This window comes from Protobothrops mucrosquamatus, unplaced genomic scaffold (assembly GCF_001527695.2).
Source record: "Protobothrops mucrosquamatus isolate PMUCROS unplaced genomic scaffold, P.Mucros_1.0 scaffold1937, whole genome shotgun sequence".
In the NCBI taxonomy this organism is placed as follows: domain Eukaryota; kingdom Metazoa; phylum Chordata; class Lepidosauria; order Squamata; family Viperidae; genus Protobothrops; species Protobothrops mucrosquamatus.
This window is the reverse complement of record NW_015388058.1, coordinates 173,681-197,139: the sequence shown is the minus strand read 5'-3', so window position 1 is coordinate 197,139 and position 23,459 is coordinate 173,681. Positions and strand designations below refer to the sequence as shown.

Here is a 23,459-nt window from a genome sequence, read left to right as displayed (position 1 = left end):
ATGGGAAAAAATTAATCTTGGCTAGGTAATATTGTAGTTTTTATATTGAACATTTTACCAAGAGTTAATTTTCTTTTTTCAAATGGTTCCAATACATATTGTAAAGACATAAAATGATTGGCATAAACAAGTAATGGACTCCACGTAGTTTAATAAAAAGATCAAACTTTAAATTCAAGATTCTACAGGACTTGAAAGAGAATGGTGGATTAGTAGTCGAAGTTTTAAATTGTATTATGCTAGTTCTTTAATATGGAATACACAGTTGGCTCCATAGTTCAAAAAACATGACATTCAAGAATTAGGGAAGTGACATTCAGGCCTGAAACTCTATAGGAAACAGTGGGTACATGAACAAGGATAGGATTGGTGTGCCACAAGAATGTCTACTGCAACGGTTCAGCCTCTTTTATTTCCATTGTGTGTGGAATTATTATTCCCCCCACTATTCTGTATCTTTGAATAAATAATAGTCCTGCAAAGTACTGCTCAATATGCCACAACCTAAGTGAATGAAATTACTTGCCTCCGGACATGATTTTAAAAAGGTATAAAGACAAAATGGAACCATAATTACCTGTAGAATATAATCTTTTTTATTTTACCAGTGATGAAAAGTTTTAAAACCCAAAGTCTCATTTATTTTCTACATAATTTCCTTAATCTTGGCACTCTCTAGCCTTATGGCAGTCAGCCTAGAAAACGGTTTCATATATACAGTCATTGCTTTTGAAAATAGTATACAGTTCTATTTAAAGTAGAAAAATAACATCCAAGGGGAAAATGGGAGTTATGAAACATATAAAAGTTAAAAGCAGTAGAAATTTCATGGCTTTGCACAAGTATCAGATGTTAAGGGAACAACTGAAGACACTTTTTGTTTGAAAGGCACTTTTTTTTTCTTGCAGTAAAGCCTTGTGGTTTTCATCAAGCTTCCATTAGGCCACCCAACAGTTAAGAGAATATTAAAAAGGCAATTTCAGTGAGGAAAAGAATTCCAAGTTAAAAATTTATAGATGCCAGAAATTAATACTAACTTTATAAATATATTTGGTCCTTTTGTAAAATAGGCAACCATGATCCAGTCCCTTCAATACTTAGATGACACTGTGCCATTCTAGTGAGCAGATACTTGTCAAGTTCACCAATAACCCCAAATATACATATACTTGTTTAAAAGAATCAGAGCTTTTGATGTGCAAGTGTGTCCCAGAACAATGGTTTGACTGCTAATAATTTTATAATTCTGTATCTCTGTATCGAGATGGCTGCCCATAGTATCCACGCTTGGACTGATCAGATAGCTGCCTCCGATAATCTTCCTCTTCTGCATCAATGCCATAAATTCCTGGATTATCTAGGTAAGATTTAACAGCCGGCTTCTGAGGCTCGGGAGGTCTGGAACTAAAATCAACATATATAAAGTTATTTTGAGTGAGCTAACACAGAGACTATTCCAAGCAGCAATAGTCTGTTACCAGTTTAAGTTAAAGTAAAAAAAGTTTGCTTTTATTAATAATGTCAGACCATCAACAATACATCTGAAACCAAGTTCCTGCCAAATCACTGCCATTTCAAAATTTCCTTACTTGAAAGGAGTTGTTTCGTCTTACTTAGGTTGGCCTGAAATTAGGAGAATATGGGCAACTAAACTACAAAATGCTTCTAATTTTAATTTTTTTGATTGGGATATATTTTAGGGGCAGCAAAGTTTTATGCACTCTATCCATTTAGCTCTCTGACAATATTCTTTCACAGCTCATTTTGCAAAGGTTTGTTAAAAAAAATCCATAATAAGATGGGAAAGAGAAAAGCTATTTTTAATAATGTTCTGCAGTTTTCTTCCACTCTACGAGGCTGCCATAACTATAATGAACTAATCCAGAATTCTTCTGGACATGATATTCCTTAAAAATCAGAGAAAAATGATATTTTTTTACCCAAAGTACTTAATATTTACTGTTAATCTTCCAGAGTTGCTTCTCAAATAGCTCAATAATTTGACATATTTAATGAGAGGTCCAATTACAGTGTAACCAAGAAAAGCTCTCTGTCGAAAGTGGGAAAGAAGGTGTATCCTTAATTAGGTCAGTGTTTTAGTAGAGGACAAGCGAAAGAGAACAATGGGTGGTTATGAATAAAATTCTTACAGAAGAAAATTCGGCTGCAAATGGTCAGGAGTGTATTTCCACATATAAAACGTGAAAAGGAACAAGCTCTGTTGTTGGCAACAGATTTGGAAAAGATCATTATAAGCAGGGGTATACATCTGTATGTATTAACTACACACATTTCTGTAGCCAGAAGAATCCTGGTAGCAAACAAGGATAAAAATATCATTTTCAATCAATTTGAAGAAAGGAAAAAAAAAGCTCCAAAACTCACAGCTATAAATCACACACAACCACACCAGAGGTCCAATAATTTCCTGGTCCCAGTGCATCTGGAAAAGCCAGGTCTTCATTACCTTTTTGAAGATCAGTAGGGTGGGGACCATCCATATTTCTTGGGGAGGCCATGACAGAGAAGGCTAACCAAAAGGACTTGGAGCATGCCTCATGCCATGTAAATTTGAAAGTGACAAATAGAAGTCTGAAAGTCTATCTGAGCTGATTTTACTCACATAGCAATGCTGTTCTATGAGTATATCATGGTGCACCGAACGCTGCCTATGCCACTGCATTTTGGACTAGTTGATGTTTCTGAATGCTCTTCAAAAGCAATCCTATGTAGAACACATTACAACAGTCCAATTGAGAGGTGACCAAGGCATGAGTGGCCATGAGCAGTGCTTCCCAATCTAGGAAAAGACAGAACTGGTACACAGGATAAATTCATACAAAGGCTCTCTTGGCCAAAGCTGCCATTTGTTCTCAAGCAGAAGCTGTGAGTCCAGAAGGAACTCCAGAATATGCATCAAGTGTGCCTGGGGAGCATATTCCCAGCCAGCATTAAAGATGGCAAACCACTAGATACGGGAGGCCTTAAAACCCACAGACTCTTAGCCTAGTGAAGAGTTAGCCAAACCTGGTTCTTCCCCATCCAAATATTTACAGCCTCCAGGTGGTAGAAATTCTCAACCTTACTTGATAACCGAGTATAGTCAACATAGTAATATTTCATCCTGGGCCAGTGGATCACCTTGCCCAGCAATTTTATGTACTGTAGATGTTAAATAAGGAGCGAATTGAGCACTGCTGCACCCTGCAAAGCAGAACTCTAGAACTAGACCTCTCCCCACCCTTTCACAGCATCATCTGAAACCAGCCTCAAGGGAAGGAGGAAAACCACTGAAGGACCATGTCACTAACTCCTGCTCAGCTGCCCCAGAAAATCAATGATCAATGACATTGAACTCAGAGATCAAGAATATACTACACCCTCATGCTGAACCTACTAGAGATCATCCACAAGTGCTATCAATAACATTTCACTATTATATCCCAATCTGACCAGGATGGGTACAGATAATCAGCCTCCTCCAGAATCCTTTGGAACTGTAGACCTACCACCTTGTCAACAATCTTCCCCAGAAAGGAAAGGTTGGAGAGTTGAAAACAAATACTGTTTGGTACTGCTGAATTTGATGATGGCCTCTTGAAGAGGCTATAAGAAAAAACAGAGTTGAAAGGGACCAGGAGACAAGGTTTTTAGTATGGCTTCACATGAAGTTCAAGAGGTTCATGTTGCCTGCAGACTGAATGGAAGGCACAGCGAAGTAAAAAAAATGTGAAAAAAGATAATTAACCGCACCACACTATCTGGAGAGCTATCACCTTCCAGCTTACTTGTGGACTTCTGTTCTAAAAATATTCTGATGCTGAATAAGCATGTTACACATATTCAAAGCCATAGAAGTATTAAAAAAGTATGGGCAAATTCAGTTTTACCTGGTAGTCTGGGGACGGTTGTGTTCTGGCTTCTGTGTTTTCACTGGGACTGCATAAATGTCTGGGTGTTTTTGTGCTATTTCCACCTTTAAAAAAAGGTAAAATATTTTCATATTTTCCTCAAACTGTAAGTTACTCTTTGATAGCAATTTTCCCTCCAACAGCAAGACGATCCATTTATTTTACAGACTTGTCAAGATTATTTACAAAATATGTAAAAATAACTAGACCTAGAGCTTTGGATATAAAATGGATTTCTGCATGACATAAAAAATGGAGACTATTGTGCTAGAAAGGATAATATTTTTCTACATTTTTTCTTAATTGGCAGTTCTCGGACTCCATTTCCAAACTTTTCTGAAAAAGCTTTCAAAAATCCTATCTGCCGTATCTCCAAACTGTTGTTTGAATTATATTTTTTATTAATTTGATTCTGTATCACTAGTTTTCTTACTATTTAAAGAAAACATTTGCACAAGACCAAGAGAATCATTATTTTATACCCTGGCATTCTGTGCTTCTTGCATTTCTTGCATTCTTTGTAGTCTGGCCTTGTGATCCATTTTCTCAAAAATTTTAACTTTCCCCAGCACAGATTTAGGCGTGTTCTCTTCTACTACAACTTCTCCCACTTTTTCTTCCATTTCAGAAGGTTGAATGACTGGTTGAGAAGACTTCAATATAGGCCGGCCAAAGCTTGGTTTCGTGGCAATAGGGGGAGGAGCTACTTTAGCTGGTACTCCCAAATTTTCAATGCTAGCTGCATTAGGGCTGTTTGTTCTGGGTTCGTAATTCTTAGGAACATCATACGGATCTTCTTTGTTTTGTAACTTAGCCTGTAAACATAAAGATAAATGTAAGTGTGGATTTTTTTTACATAAAAATTACAGATTCAGTCTAGAAATGATCAGTTTCAATAAACTGATAAACCTATAAAGCTGATATTTTTAGTTAACAAAACACAAGTGTACAGCTACTTTTCCCCCTTAATTTTCACATCAAGATTTGAAGCTAGATGTTGAACAGATGTTGAAAAGTAACTAAAACACTCTTAATAAATGAATCAACGATCCATGGATGGCTATGTTTAACAGACCAACTAGATGCCACAAAAATTTGCAAGCTTTTAAATCCTCCAGGCCATTCAATAGCATGAATCCCCCTTTTGGGACATTTTCTCTGACATTATTCTACAAAAAGTATTGCCCAGCTCAGGATTTAGAACAGGGGTGTCCAACCTTGGCAACTTTAAAACCAGTGGACTTCAACTTCCAGAATTCTGGAAATTCTGGAAGTTGAAGTCCACAACAGTTCAAGATCGAAGGATGTGGAAAGACCTGGCCCGTAGAATCACCAAAATACACTGAATGGATAACATCATCATCATCAAGTCCACAAGTCTTAAAGTTGCCAAAGTTGGACGCACCTGGTTTAGACTATTCCCATTTCTTTTTTCTTTACTTTTTATAGTCCTGTGTTTTTGGTAATTAATGAAGAAACATCAACAATTCTCACAAGCTTTAGAGATTTTTCATGTTACCTTTGGAGGTTCAGGCTTGAAGGCTGGGGGTGGACTGGGGTCCCTTAAAACTTCCCTGCTCCCAGCTTTTCTCATCTGAGCTTTCGGTTCAGGGCTAAATTTCCTTAGACTCTACAAGCAAGTAATAATAACCATGATGCATATATCCACATAGTTCTGGCTTCATGTGAAGAGAAATTACAGTTTTGCAACTGACAGTAAAAAGACGCACGAGTTCTTGCATCCCAGACATTAATGCAAACAACGTTAATTAGTATCTGGAAATGGCACTAGTTATTTTCCAGACTTCTCTTTCATTACATGCGATCCATCAGTATTTCCAATGCAAAGTTCTGAAAGAAGAAGAAAAGAAACCTCTTACCTCCTCCACAGGTTCAGAGGACCGACTGATAGAAGAAACTCTTGGCTCATAGTATGGCTCATCAAGTTCATTATCTGTGTAAGCCCCACCTTCCCCATCCGTGTCTTCCATGTCGCTGATTAGTCGACTATCACAGCTCAGATAGTCAGCACCCATGGCGGTTAAGTATGACATACGATCATCAATGTCATCATCCATTCCTTCCAACTGCAAAAAAGAGGGTTTTGTAAAGAGATTTTTGAGGCTCAGAACACAGGCAGTCCTCGACTTGCAACTGATTGCTTAATGACTATTCAAAGTTACAATGGATTCAGAAAAGTTACAACCTATCCTTGAGGTTATGATTGCTGCACCACTTGAAGTCATGTGATTGCAATTCAGGTGCTTAGCAAATGGCCTGCATTTACAAATGCGTGCAGCCTCCCAACGCCCATTAGATAAACTGGATTCAGACTTAGAACTATGTGATTCATTTACTAACCTAATGACCATTTTAAAAATGGTTGTAAAATGGAGTCTTAATCATATGGCGACTTGACTTACTACCACAATGACTTATGATCAATTGTGGGCTCAATTGTGGTCATAAGACAAGGACTTGTATTAGGCAACTGTTATACTTAACACAGTAGGAAATGGAATGAAAAATATTTAAGTAAAGTCACATGCTAGAAAGAGTAGCCATACATCGTTTATTAGTGATATACTCCAGAATCTGACAACCTTTTCAAGGCATCAACACAACCTGATGCAATAGCATGTTACCTAAAAACCAAAAGGTAAAAAATGGCTAAAATCCAATGACACTGCTACATCTCATAAGATTTCAGCATTTTCAATCTGAACAATGAAAGTCAGTGAAATTTAGCAATCCTGTATTGATCTGTAAATGTACTGAGAAAGACTCATGAATATGTTTCCATGAATGCCTTAGTGCCCATTAGTATCAGAATGCTAAGTTTTTAACTACGAAATTAAATTCAACAACCTTTACTTTGAACAAGGAGACTTCTGTGCACATATAAAGAAGAAATTCCTCTACACATAAAGCCTTTCCTCTCAAAGACTCTTGATCCGTGTTCCAGGTGAACACACATGCACAAACCAAAAGGACGTGAGCACATACCTTTCCTTCTGAAACCCATACTGCTTCATTTTGTTGTTGCTGAATAGCATCTTTAAGACTGCCATACCAACCATCATTGGCTGAATTTAGATCAATGGTAGCTGCAGAAATAGAATTGTTGGATTAGCAAATCATTACTGCCAAACATTTCATTATCTTACTTGAATGATTTTTCAATAGAACAAGATTACTGCTTTTCTCCACCTGTTAATTACCTCGCTAGTTACTATAAGTCTGTGAGGAGATGCTTAATATTTAAAAGCAGAGTAAAACAATAGCACAGCATTCAATCAATGTAAAAGTAAAAATGAGAACATTAGTGATCAAGAATGGATAATATACTTAATTATACCATTCTTCCTGTATGCTTTGGTCCTACTTAAGAAACATATCCTATTTGAAATAAATCATTGTTTCTACTTTACTACTGATTTCTTCTTCTCACACTTGTAGTTTATAACCATAACAGACACTTTTCTCAGTAACTCCCCTACTGAACTCTTAAATATAGCTTAGAAGAACAAACAATATGTTGTGTGCATATAATCAGAATACTTCTATTAGTTCATTTAATACTGTGACCCATTTGAGCTATTTGGACCAAGCTTTCTGGGAAAGGCTAGGAACTCTTGATTAGCTTATTCCACTGCTTAAACCTTCCTATAATTAGAATATTTTTGCTTTCCTATAATTGGAATATTTTTCCAAAACTATTAAAGTTACCGTACTTATGTATAAACATATTGCTTTTGTCTGAATTCCAACAGAAATATTATCTACCCAAAACTTGTGTATTCAACAGAATTTGGAGTTTGATTGTTGAATACACTATGACATTTCCTGTATGGCAGTCACATAACATTTACTCTATACACCAACAGATGCTTTCACAGCAAACAAGTGATAGTTTTATGCACCTGTAAAAAGATGGAAACATGTCTTCTTCAACTTATTTGCTTGATCATAAAGCTTCCGTGCACTCTTGTTGGATGTAGGAATTAGCCTTTGCCTCATAACTTTCACCCCTTGTTTGCTGTCTGGGTTGATAAATACTACAATTGGGAACCACTGAGTATAGTTTAACAGATCCACAGCTTTGGGAGTCACATCCAACAAAGCATGCTTGTCCTGTACAAGAAAAGTGCAATATTGAGTTTATGCTTGTAGGAAAGGGAAGAAAAACATAGCAGTATTTTTAATATGGTCTACTACTATTATTCTAATGGAAAGGATACAAAAGGAAAAATATACCTGTTCAATAATCTGTCTCACAGTGTTCAAACGTACTACACCGGTGGACTTCTCCGAACCTGCGTCTTTTGGTTCAGTTTCTGAAAGAGTAATATGCTAGTTTTATCATATATTTAAGGTTTGTTTTAGGAGGTAACGTTAGCAGAGTTTTCAACTTGGCTGCCTGAATAGAAAAATCTAAAAGTAATACATATTATTGTTCAAAGTTCCAATATCAATCTTAAAAGCTCTTAATCGTTTTAGATCAGGAATGTCTTAATTAGTATCACTTCACCAATAAAATCTGTGCCAGAGGTTTTGCTCATGTGCCCAAAATTAAATTCCTTACTTTGACAAGTTTATGAATTACTTTTCTCATTTATGACTACTGCAATCCAGTTTAGTTTAATGGTTAAGACACCAGACTAGAAACCAGGAGACTGTGAGTTCTAGTCATGCCTTAAGAATGAAAGCTGGCTAAGTAACTTGTGGGAAAACTCCAGGAAGAACATAAAAAGTTGGGTCTCTTCTGTAATGGCTTTCTATCCAAAGATCATTCCCTAGGACTAGGGCTTTTACAGTGCTAAGGTAACGAGCCATTAAAAATAAAAACCTCCTTAACTTTTGTTCAAGTTCAGCTGTTGACATTACTCTTGGACAGACTCATGTAGTTTTCTTGCCATCAGTCTGTCAGAAATGGCCAAGAAGCAGTTGACATTCCCTTCTTCAGATTTTTTTAAAACTTCCCAGTCTATTTCTTACAAATCTCATAGCCGAGTTCCAAGAAATTCTTTGAAACTGTACATTCTTAAAAGTATTTGGGGGAGAGATAGTCTAAGACATTGTTTTTTCTTATCTATTTCATTGCCATTACTTTATAATTATCTGATGTATTATTTTTGTTCCATTAATAACAAGCATGAAGTCACTCACTGGCAGGCTGATATAGCTCTGGCAACTCATTACACAACATCTCCATCGCAATGTCTGCAATAGGACCAAATATCACCACTGGCCTCCTAAAACCAGCTGCAAAGAAAACATGTAGTTCATTACCATGATTAAAAGATGAAAGTGAAAAACTAATCATTTAAGGTTTATTGTCATTAGAGGAAAAAGTCCAGTGCTGCATCAATGGATTCTGCTCATATAACAACACATTATTCTTCTCTCGTTCATCTTGCTACTCGCTACATACCCATTGTTTTAGAGGATTCCCCAAGACTATTGAAACAATTTTCACAGTATATGGAGGCAAGAGAGGAAAGCAAAATTGCCTTCTTCCATTGTCTTGGTGAAAGTAATTTCAACAGGGGAACATAATTGGCTAACATCTATTGTCTGTAAATTGGATACCTACCATAATTTATATGTAAACATTTCTCTTTACAAGGGAAAGTTTACAGTCATTAAGACCAGCTTCCTACAGGAATTAAAAAGAAATTTGTAAGCCAGGTTTCAACACAAACTGAGCTCTTGATGAAGTCATTTGAGATGTTACAGACTCCAAAACTCTTATCATTTTGTAATAAGAAAGGGTAAGAGAAATGGCACTTTCCTAATGCCTAGGAACCATCAAAGAAGTTATCCTTTCCTGTATACAGTATCTAAAAATCAAAACTTCTGATGGGGGCAATTTCTTCAGTGCCCATGACTGGCTGAGGAATTCTGGGAGTTGAAGTCCACAGGTCATAAGGTTGCCATAGTTGCTGACCAGCGGTATAGAGACAAAACTGAAGAATTCTATTTTTTTAACATTTCCCCCCTCCCCAAATGAAGTATCTATATTTTATAAATAAGGACGTAGGTTCCCAGTTCTTAAATGTAGTCCCTCACTCACCTTCCCTGAGTATAACCCTCTCATAGGCTGGAAATTTTGTGCCAACAGATGAAATTGCTGTTAGATCTTCTCGGCTCTTCTTCAGATTCTTTTTCATTCCTGACCGCTGGCCGCGCATCCGCCAGAAGTCAGCCCTATCACTGGAACCATCCCTCTGAGCATTCTGAACACTGGCCAACTGTTCAGCCCTGAAAGGGAGAACATTTGCTCCATTTTTCAAAAGCCAACAATGGAAATACAGCTAAGATCAAATGGAACTAATTTCCAAGTTTTAAAAAAGAATCTGATTTAAAAGATTTGAACAATTAAGTCCCTAACATTGTCATCGGAACTTAAAAAGTAAGTCTTCATATATGTGCTGATGGCTATAATGCCAATCCTTGGAGCTGAGGCCTTCTCATAAGTGTCCACAGGAGCTTTCCTAGCCCCTATATTACATTAGTCCATCTTTGCAATTCATTTGAATAGGAACAGATAAGGGTGTACCCTTCTCGGAACAGGGCTAAAAATTATTCCTTGGTCCTGGTGGATCTAGGTCAGGGGTAGGCAACCTCGGCTCTTTTATGACTGGTGGACTTCAACTCCCAGAATTCCTGAGCCAGCCATGCTGGCTCAGGAATTCTGGGAGTTGAAGTCCACCAGTCATAAAAGAGCCGAGGTTGCCTACCCCTGATCTAGGTCTACCTACATCTATTTGTACATCAAACTTGATTTAAATGAAACTTCAGAGGGATGATCAAAAAACACTCTGCAGACTAGCACTTAGCAAGGTAGCAATGAAAGCCTTGGGCAAGTTATTCTGATGCAATGACCAGTCCATAGCTATAAACACTAGAATCTTTGTTCTTCCTTTCAAAGTTCACAGATGAGAAATCTAGACTTTGAAGAAGCAGGATTAAAAAGTATTCATGCTTTTGATATTTGATGTTGCAGAAGGCTCCTGAGAATACTAAGGCTAGCCAAGAAAAATCAATCAATCATAGAATAAGTCAATTCAGGGTTGTAACTCAAGGACAGATTTTAGACACATTATGTAAACACCCAGATCCTTGAATAAGAGGAACAATGGACTAAATTACAGCAAAAATGGGTTGCACCAGTTGGAAGCTTGAAGGACCAGGTCTGAAGGACAGTCATCCTGGAGAAATCTATACAATCTACATAATCACTAAGAACAAGCATCAACTAGATATATCATCATAGTGTGATGGAATAAAGGTAAGGTATCCCATGTTACATTTACAGGAGAGTAACATACCTGCTTTTATTCGGAATCAACCCTTTCTCTAATTCACTGTCAATTCTCACTGCCAACCAATGGCCCAGCTTCCCATCATACAGTGTATCAACCACACGGAAGACATCACCCCTGGTGAAAGCCAAGCTCTGTGGAGTTTCTTTTTCACATTCAAAGTGGGTCCTTATGAAGAAAGAATCCCCTCTACCACAAGCCATTATGTCTCTATAAACTGGGGGTTGGGGGGTGGAGAAGGAAGGAACAGATGCAAGAAAAACCCTAATTATTATTATTTGCTTCCATCAAATAAATACCTAAGAGCCATAGATACAGAAGAATAGAAAATGCATTTATATCACTTTTCACACAGGACTATTTTTCTATATATTACACAGAAATCAATTTCTGAATTTCAACATGCTATATCCTACTATCAATGGCTCATATTTTATAAGGAATCATATATATTAACAGACATTTTCTGTAAATTTATCATAGCAATAATGTAAACAAAGAAGTTGGTTTTGCTAACCAATAATAATAATATGTTTTTGATCACTGGACATTTTTGTAGCTTCAAAAATTGGAGATATCTCTTTTTAACACGGAGGTAAATAATACTTTCAACCACTATGCAAATTAACAAAGAACCAGTGATCTACTTAGCTATCTTAAAAACTTGAATATTTATCAGAAAAAATACATTATTTTAACTAATAAACATTTCTAACAATATGATAAACATCAGTAGATATAAACAGAGCAAAAGATAAAACAAGAAAATGTATTAAACAAAGCAGCACATTAGAAACATGTTATTCTTTTACAAATTACATATTCATCATACGTACCCTCATATTTGCTCTGAGCCAAAATTGTCACGATATCACCTTTAGGAATTTCTAACAGGCAGAGAACAGCATCCTCTCGTATAATACCTCTGAAATCTTGACCGTTTACCTGGTGCAAAGGAACCATATTCAGCTTTAGGATTTCGTTTCAGTTTTTTTAAAATCACTATATAATGCAATTTTAGGTAACCATACAATACTTTTTTAGTGGTTTATGTTTTATATTATTGTAGCTTTCACTAAGCAGGTGCATCGATTTGTAATGAGAATTACGTACATCTGTAAGGCACAAGAACTGAAGAAGCCTACAGAAAAATAGGGAATTTACCTGAATGATTTCACATATCCTATTATAATATTGGAAATCACAACCAACGTTAGTCACCCTGCTTTCCTTAAAAACAAAGTCCTACATTTAAGCCAGGCTATTCAGAAATACTGACATTAATTGATAGATTATAATCTGTTAATTATAATGGAGAGCACAGAAAGGCAAAGTAATTTTTGGGACAAGGGGATTTTTTTTCTTTCATAAAAAAATTGAAAGAAAATAAAATGTATATTTATCTCAGCCATACCACTAAACAGACTTCCTAAAAGAAAATTTCAGAATTGTTCTCATAATTATAAACATCAGGGATATTTTTTCAGTTAAGTTGCTTAAAATAATAGATTTTAAATGGAAAATAATTCTGCATGCAAACCTTAAGAATTTGATCTCCCTCCTGTAGGCCTTCCTGTTCCGCTGAGGTCCCTTCTTGAATTCCAGCAACAAATATTCCTACATCATTCCCACCAGCCAGCCGGAGACCCACACTATCTGCTTTCCTGAACTGCACCATTTTTGTATCAGGACTTAAAAAAGAGAAAACAATGGATGTTATTTATTTCAGTTTAAAATATAATAGGCTATAAATAATTTCCATAGCAGGGTTTTTCAATCTTAGCAAGTTTAAGATATATGGATTTCAACTCCCAGAATTCACAAGCCAGTGGAAAGTGTAGTGGTTAGAGTGCTGCCTTTGATACGGTAGACTGGGGTTCAACTCCCAGCTGGTACTTACCTTACCAGTAGGGGTTCTTGGGCAAAAACCCTATTGCTTCACCTGCCTACCTTAGATATGAGTGACACATATCCTGGGTTTGGATGTTACCCAGGTTAACAAGGTCTGCAACAGATGCTGGGAACCAGAATAATCTGACAAGTGGGCTACTGGAACAAACTATACATGGATGAGATAAGAGACTCTGGAATTGATGAAATGCTACTACAATATTAGTCCTAATGAAAGGGGATATGAAATGTATGAGGGAACTATGAATGGACAAAAAAACAACATCCACACTAACTGAGAAGCAGCTAATAAGCCAATGATTCAACATAGTAAAGACGAAACTGTTCTCATTATTTGCGGAAAGTTCCAGAAGGTGCAGCCAACTCCTGAAGGTGGAATAACACTGCCACCTTCTCCATTAGAGAGCATGGCAATTGATATGTGGCATAGGATCACGGGTAAACTAGCAACAGTCAACCCTCGCGAACTTCTGCATAGTATATGGGCCAGACCCTCCCAAATCTAGATGACAGATTACACAGATCAAGGACAATAAGAAGTTAAGATCAGAACTTAAGAAGGACAGACAGGTACTGGCCAATCAACCAGACACGGTGATAGTAGAAAAGGACCAAAAGACAGCGAAAGTAATAGTGCTGAATGACAGCAACAATAGGAAAAAGGAGTATGAGAAGTTGGAGAAGTACCAAGGCCTGAAGGAGGAACTAGAGAAGATGTGGAAAGTAAAGGCCAAAATGGTTGCAGGAGTGGCACTCCGGGCTGCGATTTCTAAGCTGGGAGAGTGGTTTCAACAGATTCCTGGAACATCAGAGCTCTCTGTACAGAAAAATGCAATGCTAGGATTCTGACAGAACCCTCAAACTCCCAGGCCTCTAGTAGAGGACCTGAGATCAAGAAAGACACATAAGGGTGAAAAGGAATATTTTTTCATTTATATTCCTTCCACTCTAATCCTCTTTCAAGTTTGAAACTCGTGTTCTGATTGCAGAATCACTCGTTTCAATCTTACTAGAAACATCCTGACATGACCAGAAGCATTTTAAGCATATTTAGAACTGTTTTGAGTTCAGTATAATAAGAACAGTTTCAAAACACTTCTGGCGAAATTAGAACTGCCGTTTTATACTTGCAAGGTTTATAAGAAATCAAAACAATACTCATAAAAGTTAAAAGGTTATACCCATATATTGCTTGATCCTCAGGACTTGGCTGAAGAAATACTCTTGTTGCTGGTTTTGAATGTACAACTGTATTATGTATGTATATAGAGAGATAAATAAAAACAAATTTAGAATCTGCTTCTATTTTAGTCCTCAATAATAAAAAATGATATATCAGAAATTCAGTACGTTTTACTTAAAATAATCCGTATTAATATCTGTGTCCTTGCTCCCAGTAAATATAGAATGTATAAGATAACATACACTATTGCTAAAATTTTATTTGCCAAGTATGCAATGCTACAAAGTAGAATATTTCTCTATTTGCAGTCATTTCCAAAAATGCAGCAAAATCAGAATCCTATAGCACATCTATACAAACAAAACCTATGGCACCCATCCAGTGTTCTTATTCAACAACATTTAATGTCGTGTGCCTTAATATCTCAAAGGAAATTTCAAAAGTATATTCTATTCTACTATAAACCACTATATAAATTGGTTTGCATATTAAGACTAGTACATTTTTATTAACCACAGTTTATTGATAAAACACAATTGACTGGGTTTACAGACTATATTAAGGCAAAACCAAATTATCTATATTTTGGCTTAACATATCTGTACCAGATCAATATTAATTTTACTTAATGCTCTTTTGCTTTAATAATAACTTTCTTTCCTTCAGTTGCAGACTCTTTCTTCAAAAAATTTCTAGCATGTGTCATCAAATATGATAAACCATAGTTTATTAGTCAAATTTTGTTAGATAAGCCATTATCGACTGGGCACTCAGCATGCTACTCCATAAATTATGTAAAATTATGTAAATTATTAAATTATCTCCAATTGTTGCTTCCCACCCAGTACATTTGGGCACAGTAGGTGTGATCTCCTCAACTTAATATTCTCCTCTTGTGGGACTGAGAAAACATGCTTTCTTTGTCACTGCCCTTGCCCTCTCAACAGCATCCGCCACATAGGTACATAAGGTACCAACTCTTCTGGGGTTCCAGAAGACTTACCTCTGTTCCTAGGACTGGAGCAGATATGTTATGAAGCCCCTATCATTTTTTTTATAACTGTGGTTATGCCTGGTCCCACACATGCACGGAGAGGGCTTCACTCACTTGTGTGTGGCAGGCCGCAGACCAGTGTCAGTCCACAGCCTGGAGGCTGGGTCCCCTACTGTAAGCCACCCAGAGCCTGTTCGAGTGGGCAATCATTGATAATGATAGATAACGATATTAACAACACAATATAAATAAATACATTAAAATGATCTGATTGGCTGTGGATTTTTGCGTTGAAGGAATCCAACTTGTGAGAATAGGTTAGGGGGTTTAATTGCCTGAAGCAGGAGGAAAGTGGACTCTTATTATTCGATCCTATGAATCATTAATCAAATTGTGTAACTACATAATGGAAACCAGGATGTCTTGTTACTGAATCCAAAGGATCTCAAAAGAAAGCAGCACTAACCTGGCAGATCGTCTTGGTACTTCACTTGACTATTTGTCTCCGGTATTAAAGCGGCTGTGGAATCCACAGTTGATCGAAAAGGAGTGGGCATTGCTCCCATTTTGGAAAGTCTATTGGCTGGGTCTTCTTTTGCACTTAATACAAAAATCAGACACTATTAAAAACAAATCAAAGCTTCTGTGAGATAACAAAAAGTAAATGCCAATATGGTATACATCTCACCTCAATTTTTCCTTTAGCTTTTCATTTGAAGAATGGTATTCCACATCAGAATGATGCAGTCTTCGGTCATCCTGAGGTGAGCAAGATCGGTTTGACTCTATTTCTGAAATATCTGTTGGCAGAACATAGTGCAGAGTCTGGAAAAGTTACCGCCGTCTGTAATTTTAACATTTGCGGACGTGTATGCATAATCAAAGGCTTTCTTCTTTTAAACACTGACAGCAAAAAAAATGCTTTCTGAAATTAAAGAAAGCTGATGCTACAAGGTACTCCAACTAGAAAACTAAGCCCTCCAGGCAGAAAATTAAACCATATTAACTTTGATTACCAAACAGATCTAAACTTGGGATAGAGATTTCTTAGCTTTTCTTTGAAGGATGTCATTCAACAAGCCTCGTTCAGATGAAGCCTTTGAAAAAAAATAATCTGTGGCAATCTTTAGGGTTGGCATAAAAATTATGACCAGTTGCTTGAAAGCTGCTGTGGTAGTAGCTTGCAGGGAAATGGAAATATCAGATTGTCACTTCTCATTGTGTAGTTATCTCGGAAGTCACTAGAGCAGGAAGGCAGCATTCTTCTCTTGAAGCCTTAGGCCAGAATAGATACCAATCTCTTGATGTTCTGGCATATATCCAAAGGCAGGCAGAAGTAAGGTCTCTTCAAATATGCACAATCTGGGGATACATGCCACATGTAGCCCCTAGGACTGTTTTGGCCCAGAAATCAGGATTTTGGAGAATTAAGGGGAAAGATTTATACTTTTAAACTTTATAGCACTCACCTGGCACCTTAAAACACTTAATTTCCTTTAAACTTTAAGGCAGTGGTCCCCAACCTTTCCAGCTCTGTGGACCAGTGCCAGCGCTGGCAGTGGGGTGTATGTGGAGGGGATGGTTCAGCGCAAATGGAGCTTTGCGCGTAAGCGTGCGTGTCCATTGCTTGCGCAAATGAAATTTCGTGCACTGACCTGCTCACCCAGCGCTTGTGCGGCCTGGTTCCCAATGGGCTGTAGTACAGGTTAGGGACCTCTGCTTTAAGGCATTCCTTTTGCTTTAATGCCCATCAAAAGCAAACCAAACCTGATAAATCCCATCTGTTATAGAGACATTGTAATGTCACCAGTCTTCTTTTCTCTCAGAGGCCCTCTGAGGCTGAAGAAATTATGAGGGTGACCTCAGCACTAGGAAGAAAATACTTCCTATCACCAGAAGCAACCTCAGATTTTTCTAGCCCTGCTTTCAAAACAAGTGAAAAGGACCTATTTACTTCAAGGGGACACTAGCTGTTTCAGGAAAACTGAGTAAGGTATGCCTGATATTGTCTGCTTGAGCCATGAATTCCTGCCAACGATTACTGCGTATGTGAAAATGGAGGAAAACTAGCACCCATGAAATAGCATGGGATAGACAGAAGGCTTATTAGAGATATTTGCCTCTCCAGTATCAAGGATGGAAGCTACGAACTTGGAAAAACAGAACGTGATATGAAGCATATATATTCCATGGCCGATTCCTAGCTCATTATTGTCTTAAGCTTGAGAGACAAGCCCAGAAATGTGCTCACATCCCTTGCCTCAAAAATCTGGTTATGCTTCAGATCAGTTGAGAGTCTGTTGTTGTTTTTCCACACAACAAACACAAAGGTTTTGCATTTGGATACATTTATAGATCTATTTAAGATGCAACATACTACATGTAGATGTTGCTCACAACTCTTTTGAAAATCATTAAAACAGTTTTAACAGTTTAAAAAGTGTTATCTGTCTTTGCCTTCAACCTCTTACCTTCCATTTCTGACTCGCTGTCCTGCATGGTAGGAATGTTAATTAGAGTTTGTCTTCTGTCTCTCAAAACAACCAATTGGAGTTTTCCTCTTGATTTCTCAATCAGTTTTCTAGCATCTGATAAGGACATATTCTCTGTCACTGTACCATTGATCTGAATGTGTAAAACAAGCAGATTGATTTATATCTGAAGTTCAAAGAGTTTCCGCCCAGTATTTGCAAACAGGCAATTAAAACAACAACCACAAGGATATTTTTACATCCCCGTTAAGAAATTAATTTTTTTTGTACAATGACATACTTTGAGAATGATGTCTCCTTCGTGCAAATTGCCATCCTTTGTTGCCAGGCCAGTACCAGTCATTTCTTTGATAAAAATCTGACTTCCAAGCCGCAAACCATATTCTGCAAGAGGAACAAGAAGACAGAGTTTTGCAATTTGTCGAATTGCATACTAGCGATTTCCAACTTTTGCTTCTAAGAAAGCTCTATCAGTTTTTTGTCCTGCAATCTGCACATTATAGACCAATGGTGTAATTTATGATCCATAAAATCAAAAATAGTCTACCAATTAAATTTGGCTATTCTGGCTCACAAACAGGTTAACTATCATAATTCAAGCACCACATATAGTTGGCAGATTATACTCAAAAAACAATTTGCATAGGCACAATTTACTGTATAGTACCTTATGAACTTTCAACATTGCAACGAGCTATCATATATTGAAATTCAGACAGAATTTGAGTATGGGATTGTATCACAAAGATCATCTAATCTAACCTTCTAATGCAGGAGAATACATTCCATTGAACCTTTGTTCAAAAATGTTTGATGAACAAAAGTTAGCTTGCCTATTCAGGTTGTTTATGCCATTATCAGCTGTTTCTATTATCAGAAGCCATCTTTCCCACGAGATGGTTTTGTTATATGCATTTTCTTGTAAATGTGAGCCTACAGTTCAGTTCTTAATCTCTCCAAAGTACAGAAAATAAATTTATATGGCAGTTACTTCATGTATTTGATGATGACTATCACACTGCCTCTAAATTACCTTTTCTTTAGGCATTTTCAACCTTTCCACCTAAAAACCTGGCTTCTCGGTGCCTCTGGGTATACTCCAGAGATAACTGGATGGGTGGGTACTTGAGGGACATAGACACTATTTATTGCATATAAACTGAGAAAAATTGTTTGATGCTTGCCCTGTAATACAGCAAGTCATTTAAAATTAAAGCAATCTTCTGACTCTCAGCTTTAAGAGGGTTCCAAATATATAAACAATCGCTGGCAAAATCTTGAAAAGTGCAAGAGTTTTTTTTTCCAAAAACCACCTAGAAATACTTCCAAGGCTCAAAGGGGAAAGTTCAGTGGTGGGACTCAAATATGTGAACAACCGGTTCTCTTGTGTGGATGCCGCTTCCGGAAGTCCATTCTGGGCCTGGGCAACAAAAAATTAGCTACTGGTTCTGCTGAAGTGGTGCGAACTGACTGAATCCCACCACTGGGAAAGTTATATATCTATCTGGTTGCTCTTTACTCGCTTCTGTAAACAAAACTGCAAATTAAAGTTTAAAATATTTAGGCACTTTACAATGGTTCAACACCAATGAATGAATATCCTATATCCTGGAAATGCCTACATTTTTGGAGTCAGGAAGCACATTTGGAAATTTGAGAGCCCAATATGAGCCTTCAGGTAAAATGGTTGCAGGATTGGATATAGCTGATCAAAGATCAGCGGGGCAACAGCTATCCACTGTTTTATTTTCTATGAAAACATTTAGGATCTACAAATGGCCATAGACATTGGTAGAAATACTTGTCATGACTGAGGTCCACTCTGTAGCCTGCTAGATTCCTATAAAACTAGATAGAGGAAGGATAAGGAACACATCACCAGGCACACTACTGCCCCCCACTGGCAACCCTGTACTTTAGAACTTGCCTTCGTTGGCTTTGCTTTTTGTGAGAAGAATACTAACAGGCTCTTCCTGTTTTCTGCAGTCGTGCGGGTCAGAGGTGGGACTGTGGGTACTCAGCCTATCTCTGCTACCACTCTTGGTTTCCCTCCCACGCTGAGGGTCAGGACGAGATCGCCAGTCATAATCTCTTGGTAGACTCCTGCCTCCATCATACCCATAGTCATAGGTATCGAATCGATCAACGCTCCGCCCTCTGCTTCGGGGTCGTTGGTATTCACGGTCCAAGCTTCTCTCTCTATCCACGCTCCGGCCCCGGCTTCGGTCCCGACTGAAGCTGCGTTCTCTGCTTTGGCTGCGCCCTTTATCGAGGGCCACTCTGTAGCCCCTGTCAAGATTGTCTCCCCAGCTCTGGCTACGGCCTGCATTTCCACTGTGCCAACTCTTTTCACTGTAGCCGCTTCGAGTGCTTCGACCGTCAAACTCTGCATGATCATCCAGGGCTTCAAAAGCTCTGTAGTCATAGTCGAGGGACGGGCTTCGTTGAACTACAGGGACTTGTACCTTACGTGGTCTTTTCACCACCTATTTACAGGATAGAAGAACAAGGCTGCCTTTTTAAAAACAAGTCAACCATTTTATACAGGTAGTCCTTGACTTACAAACATTCGCCTAACGATCATTCGAAGTTATTATGGTGCTGGTGGAAAAGGAGACATTTACATTTGCTGCATTGTCCCCATAGTTGTGTGATCAAAATTTGGGTGGTTGGCAACCAGCATGTATGGCTGTAGTGTCCCCGGGGTTACACGATTGCCATTTGCGATCTTCCCAGAAGGCTTCCAACAAGCAAAGAAGATGGGGGAAGCTGGATTCGCTTAATGATTGCATGATTCATTTAACGACCATGAGAAAAAGGTTATAAAATCAGGCCTGACTCACTTAATGAGTGCATTGCTTAGCAACAGATGTTCTGGTATCACTGTGGCCATACGTTGAGGACTGCTGTAGTCCATTTTCAAAAATCTAGCACAAATAAGCCAAATTTGGATGCAATGTTGCATAGCACCTGCCCAAATTTGATTTTCTTAGCCTATGGCTAATTCACACAAAATGTCAAAATCACCAGTAGTAGTTCCCCAAATTATCAGTGCAATACTGGGTAGCCCATTCAATAAATTCCTTTTATGTCTGGAATGAACTACATCTGCAAGTGCTTTATCAATAACAGGAACATTCCGAAATAATACAACAAAAAACCCTTCTATCTTCTTCCATTTCGAAGGTTTGCTTATTTTCACATGATTCATTTTCCCAGGATTGGGTATTTTATACTTGAATATAGTAGACTCTTCTGAAGTCCCCACATGCAGCAAGATATTAATTTTTCCATAGCTTTAGTGACAAAGGCTGGATTCATACATTATGTTAAGTTGTAAGCCCCGATTTGCAAGTCAGAACAGCTGGGTTTATATTGCACTTAAAAAACACACTCCATTCCAACCTGGTACAGTGGCTGATCGTATTTTCAGGTAAAAGGCAGCAATAGAATAGGTACTCTGTTTTTTGTCTGAAATCTATTTCTCAGTCTCAGTGACTTTAAAGATTTCAATTCCCAGAATTCCCCAGGCAGTTCTGGGAGTTGGAGTCCACTGATTTTATTGTTACTGAGGTTTAGAAACACTGGTCTAGACTGAAGCCTTCATTCTGGGATTAAATCAATGGTATCCAACCTTTAAGACTTGTGGACTTTAAGACTTGTGGGCTTTAACTCCCAAAATTCCCCAGCCCGCCATGAAAAACAATAAATATACAAAATGGCAGATTTTACTGAACCGAAATAGATAGGCAAACAAATACAGATAATTTCAAATTTCATAGAACTCATTGCAGACCATAATGGAAAGATTACTTTTTATATATTTGATCATCTATTCTAAGACTGATCTGAAGTCATTATGTCTCCCAACACCAACACATATTAGAATCAGTCTCATGGAAATCCTGAATTTTGTGGATACTCTTCTTCAAACCTTAGTAGAGGTGGGGAATTATGGCCCCTTTATGACTTGTGGACTTTAACTCCCAGAATTCCTGAGCTAGCATTCTGGAAGTTGAAGTCCACAAGTCATAAAAGGGCCATAGTTCCCCACCCCTGCTTTAGGGAGAAAATATTAATACTGTAAAGTAGTTAATAATAAAATAAAATCATGCTGAGTGATTATAAAAAAGGAGAAAAAGAAGGAACACTATTGTAGCCTCCATGTGATTTTCTATTCCAGCAAAGAAAAATAATTTGTACTTTTAAATATTTGAAGAAAGGCCAGAGGATCTTTAAAATACCCTCTTACCCTTTTGTCTGACACATGTTGTGTAATTTAACGGGTTAGAACGAAACTGGTTAACCACTACCTAAAAGACTCCTGGTGTCGGGAAAGGGTCAAGACGATCCTTTTCAAATTTGTGTCCTGTTTAGTTTCTTATCAATTGTCTTCGTTTGATACGGACACAGGACTAAATGTATGAGACGTAAAAACTTATGAAACCTTGGTCGACGTCTGCCAACACTCATATTTCTCCATGAATACATGGTTGTATGCAGATTCAACCATAGTTTCACTCCATACAGCATTAACCTTGTGAACTCTCAAGCTTCCTACTTCCATTCTATATTCAAGATGGACAGTATTTAATGTTTATTTGTTATGTATATGTAGGGGAGTGGGTTTATACATATGTTGTATACAGCATGTTTCGATGTGTGTCATGTATGTATTTCACTTTGAGACGGGGCAACTAAATTTCATTTTTGATGTGTGCCGTTGTGCCCACAATAAAAAAAAAATGACAATAAAGGTTATCTTATCATCTTATCTTTCAGTCCTGCACAGCTTTTATTTATGTATTAGATTTTTATTCCATTTTTATTACTTTATAATTAAACTCAAGGCAGTGAATGTACATAATCCTCCTTTCTCCTCCTATTTTCTTCACTATAACAGCTCTGTGAGATGGGCTGAGGAAGAGTGACTGGCCCAAAGTCACTCACAAGGCTTTCAGGCCTAAGGTAGGACTAGAACTCAGAGTTTCCTGGTTTCGACGCTATCACCTTAACCGCTAGGCCAAACTGAAGCTCTCTCTGTCGCAAATAAATAAATAAACCATGATAAACTTACAATGACGGCCATTTTCCCACTTTTTCTTAGTTGCTGCACAGCAAATGCATGGGCCACATTTTCCATGGGTGTGCCATTAACCATCATCACTCTGTCATTCTCTCTGGGGAAAAAAGTGAGCAATTAATTTTTTTAAAAAATAAGACGAACATTAATTCTATTCTGATTGAAAATACCGGGATCTGCCAAATTCTGCCACAAATGCAAGTGTCCATATAGGAAAAGACCCCATGCAGCTGTTTACTCCTGTATTACCCTCAGATCGTCCCCTTTGGCCTTTAATACCCAAGAAACACTATAGAGAAAGTGTGTAAAATTTTTCTTCTGTACTGGGCATGCGGACCTACAGCAGAATTACACTGATCCTGGACTACTGTAATGCCCTCTACATGGGGCTCCCTTTGAGGAGCACCCGGAGGCTTCAACTGGTCCAGAATGCGGCCGCGCGGGCGGTGTTGGGAGGGACTCGTCACTCCCATGTAACACCGCTGCTGCGCGAGCTGCACTGGTTGCCAGTGGCCTTCCGGGTGCGCTTTAAGGTGTTAGTTACCACCTTTAAAGCG

The 23,459-nt window shown here is 37.8% G+C and overlaps 1 protein-coding gene across 1 annotated transcript in view; it reads right to left on the bottom strand.

Annotated features, from left to right (window-relative positions):
* Window positions 1–91: 91 nt before the first annotated feature.
* The window catches only part of TJP2 (tight junction protein 2), an 87,588-nt gene continuing 64,220 nt past the window's right edge, over window positions 92–23,459 (bottom strand). Inside the window, exons 5-24 of the mRNA XM_015823654.1 lie at window positions 22,897–22,999; window positions 19,747–20,305; window positions 18,100–18,203; window positions 17,799–17,952; window positions 16,016–16,127; window positions 15,794–15,927; window positions 14,332–14,398; window positions 12,780–12,930; window positions 12,076–12,184; window positions 11,246–11,456; window positions 9,988–10,175; window positions 9,081–9,176; window positions 8,169–8,248; window positions 7,835–8,045; window positions 6,918–7,018; window positions 5,792–5,998; window positions 5,431–5,541; window positions 4,394–4,726; window positions 3,891–3,976; window positions 92–1,404 (exon numbers count right to left, since the gene is read on the bottom strand). Of these exons, the coding sequence (XP_015679140.1) occupies window positions 1,239–1,404; window positions 3,891–3,976; window positions 4,394–4,726; window positions 5,431–5,541; window positions 5,792–5,998; window positions 6,918–7,018; window positions 7,835–8,045; window positions 8,169–8,248; window positions 9,081–9,176; window positions 9,988–10,175; window positions 11,246–11,456; window positions 12,076–12,184; window positions 12,780–12,930; window positions 14,332–14,398; window positions 15,794–15,927; window positions 16,016–16,127; window positions 17,799–17,952; window positions 18,100–18,203; window positions 19,747–20,305; window positions 22,897–22,999 (3,283 nt within the window). The 3' untranslated portion in view covers window positions 92–1,238. The remainder of the gene's footprint in view (window positions 1,405–3,890; window positions 3,977–4,393; window positions 4,727–5,430; window positions 5,542–5,791; window positions 5,999–6,917; window positions 7,019–7,834; window positions 8,046–8,168; window positions 8,249–9,080; window positions 9,177–9,987; window positions 10,176–11,245; window positions 11,457–12,075; window positions 12,185–12,779; window positions 12,931–14,331; window positions 14,399–15,793; window positions 15,928–16,015; window positions 16,128–17,798; window positions 17,953–18,099; window positions 18,204–19,746; window positions 20,306–22,896; window positions 23,000–23,459) is intronic.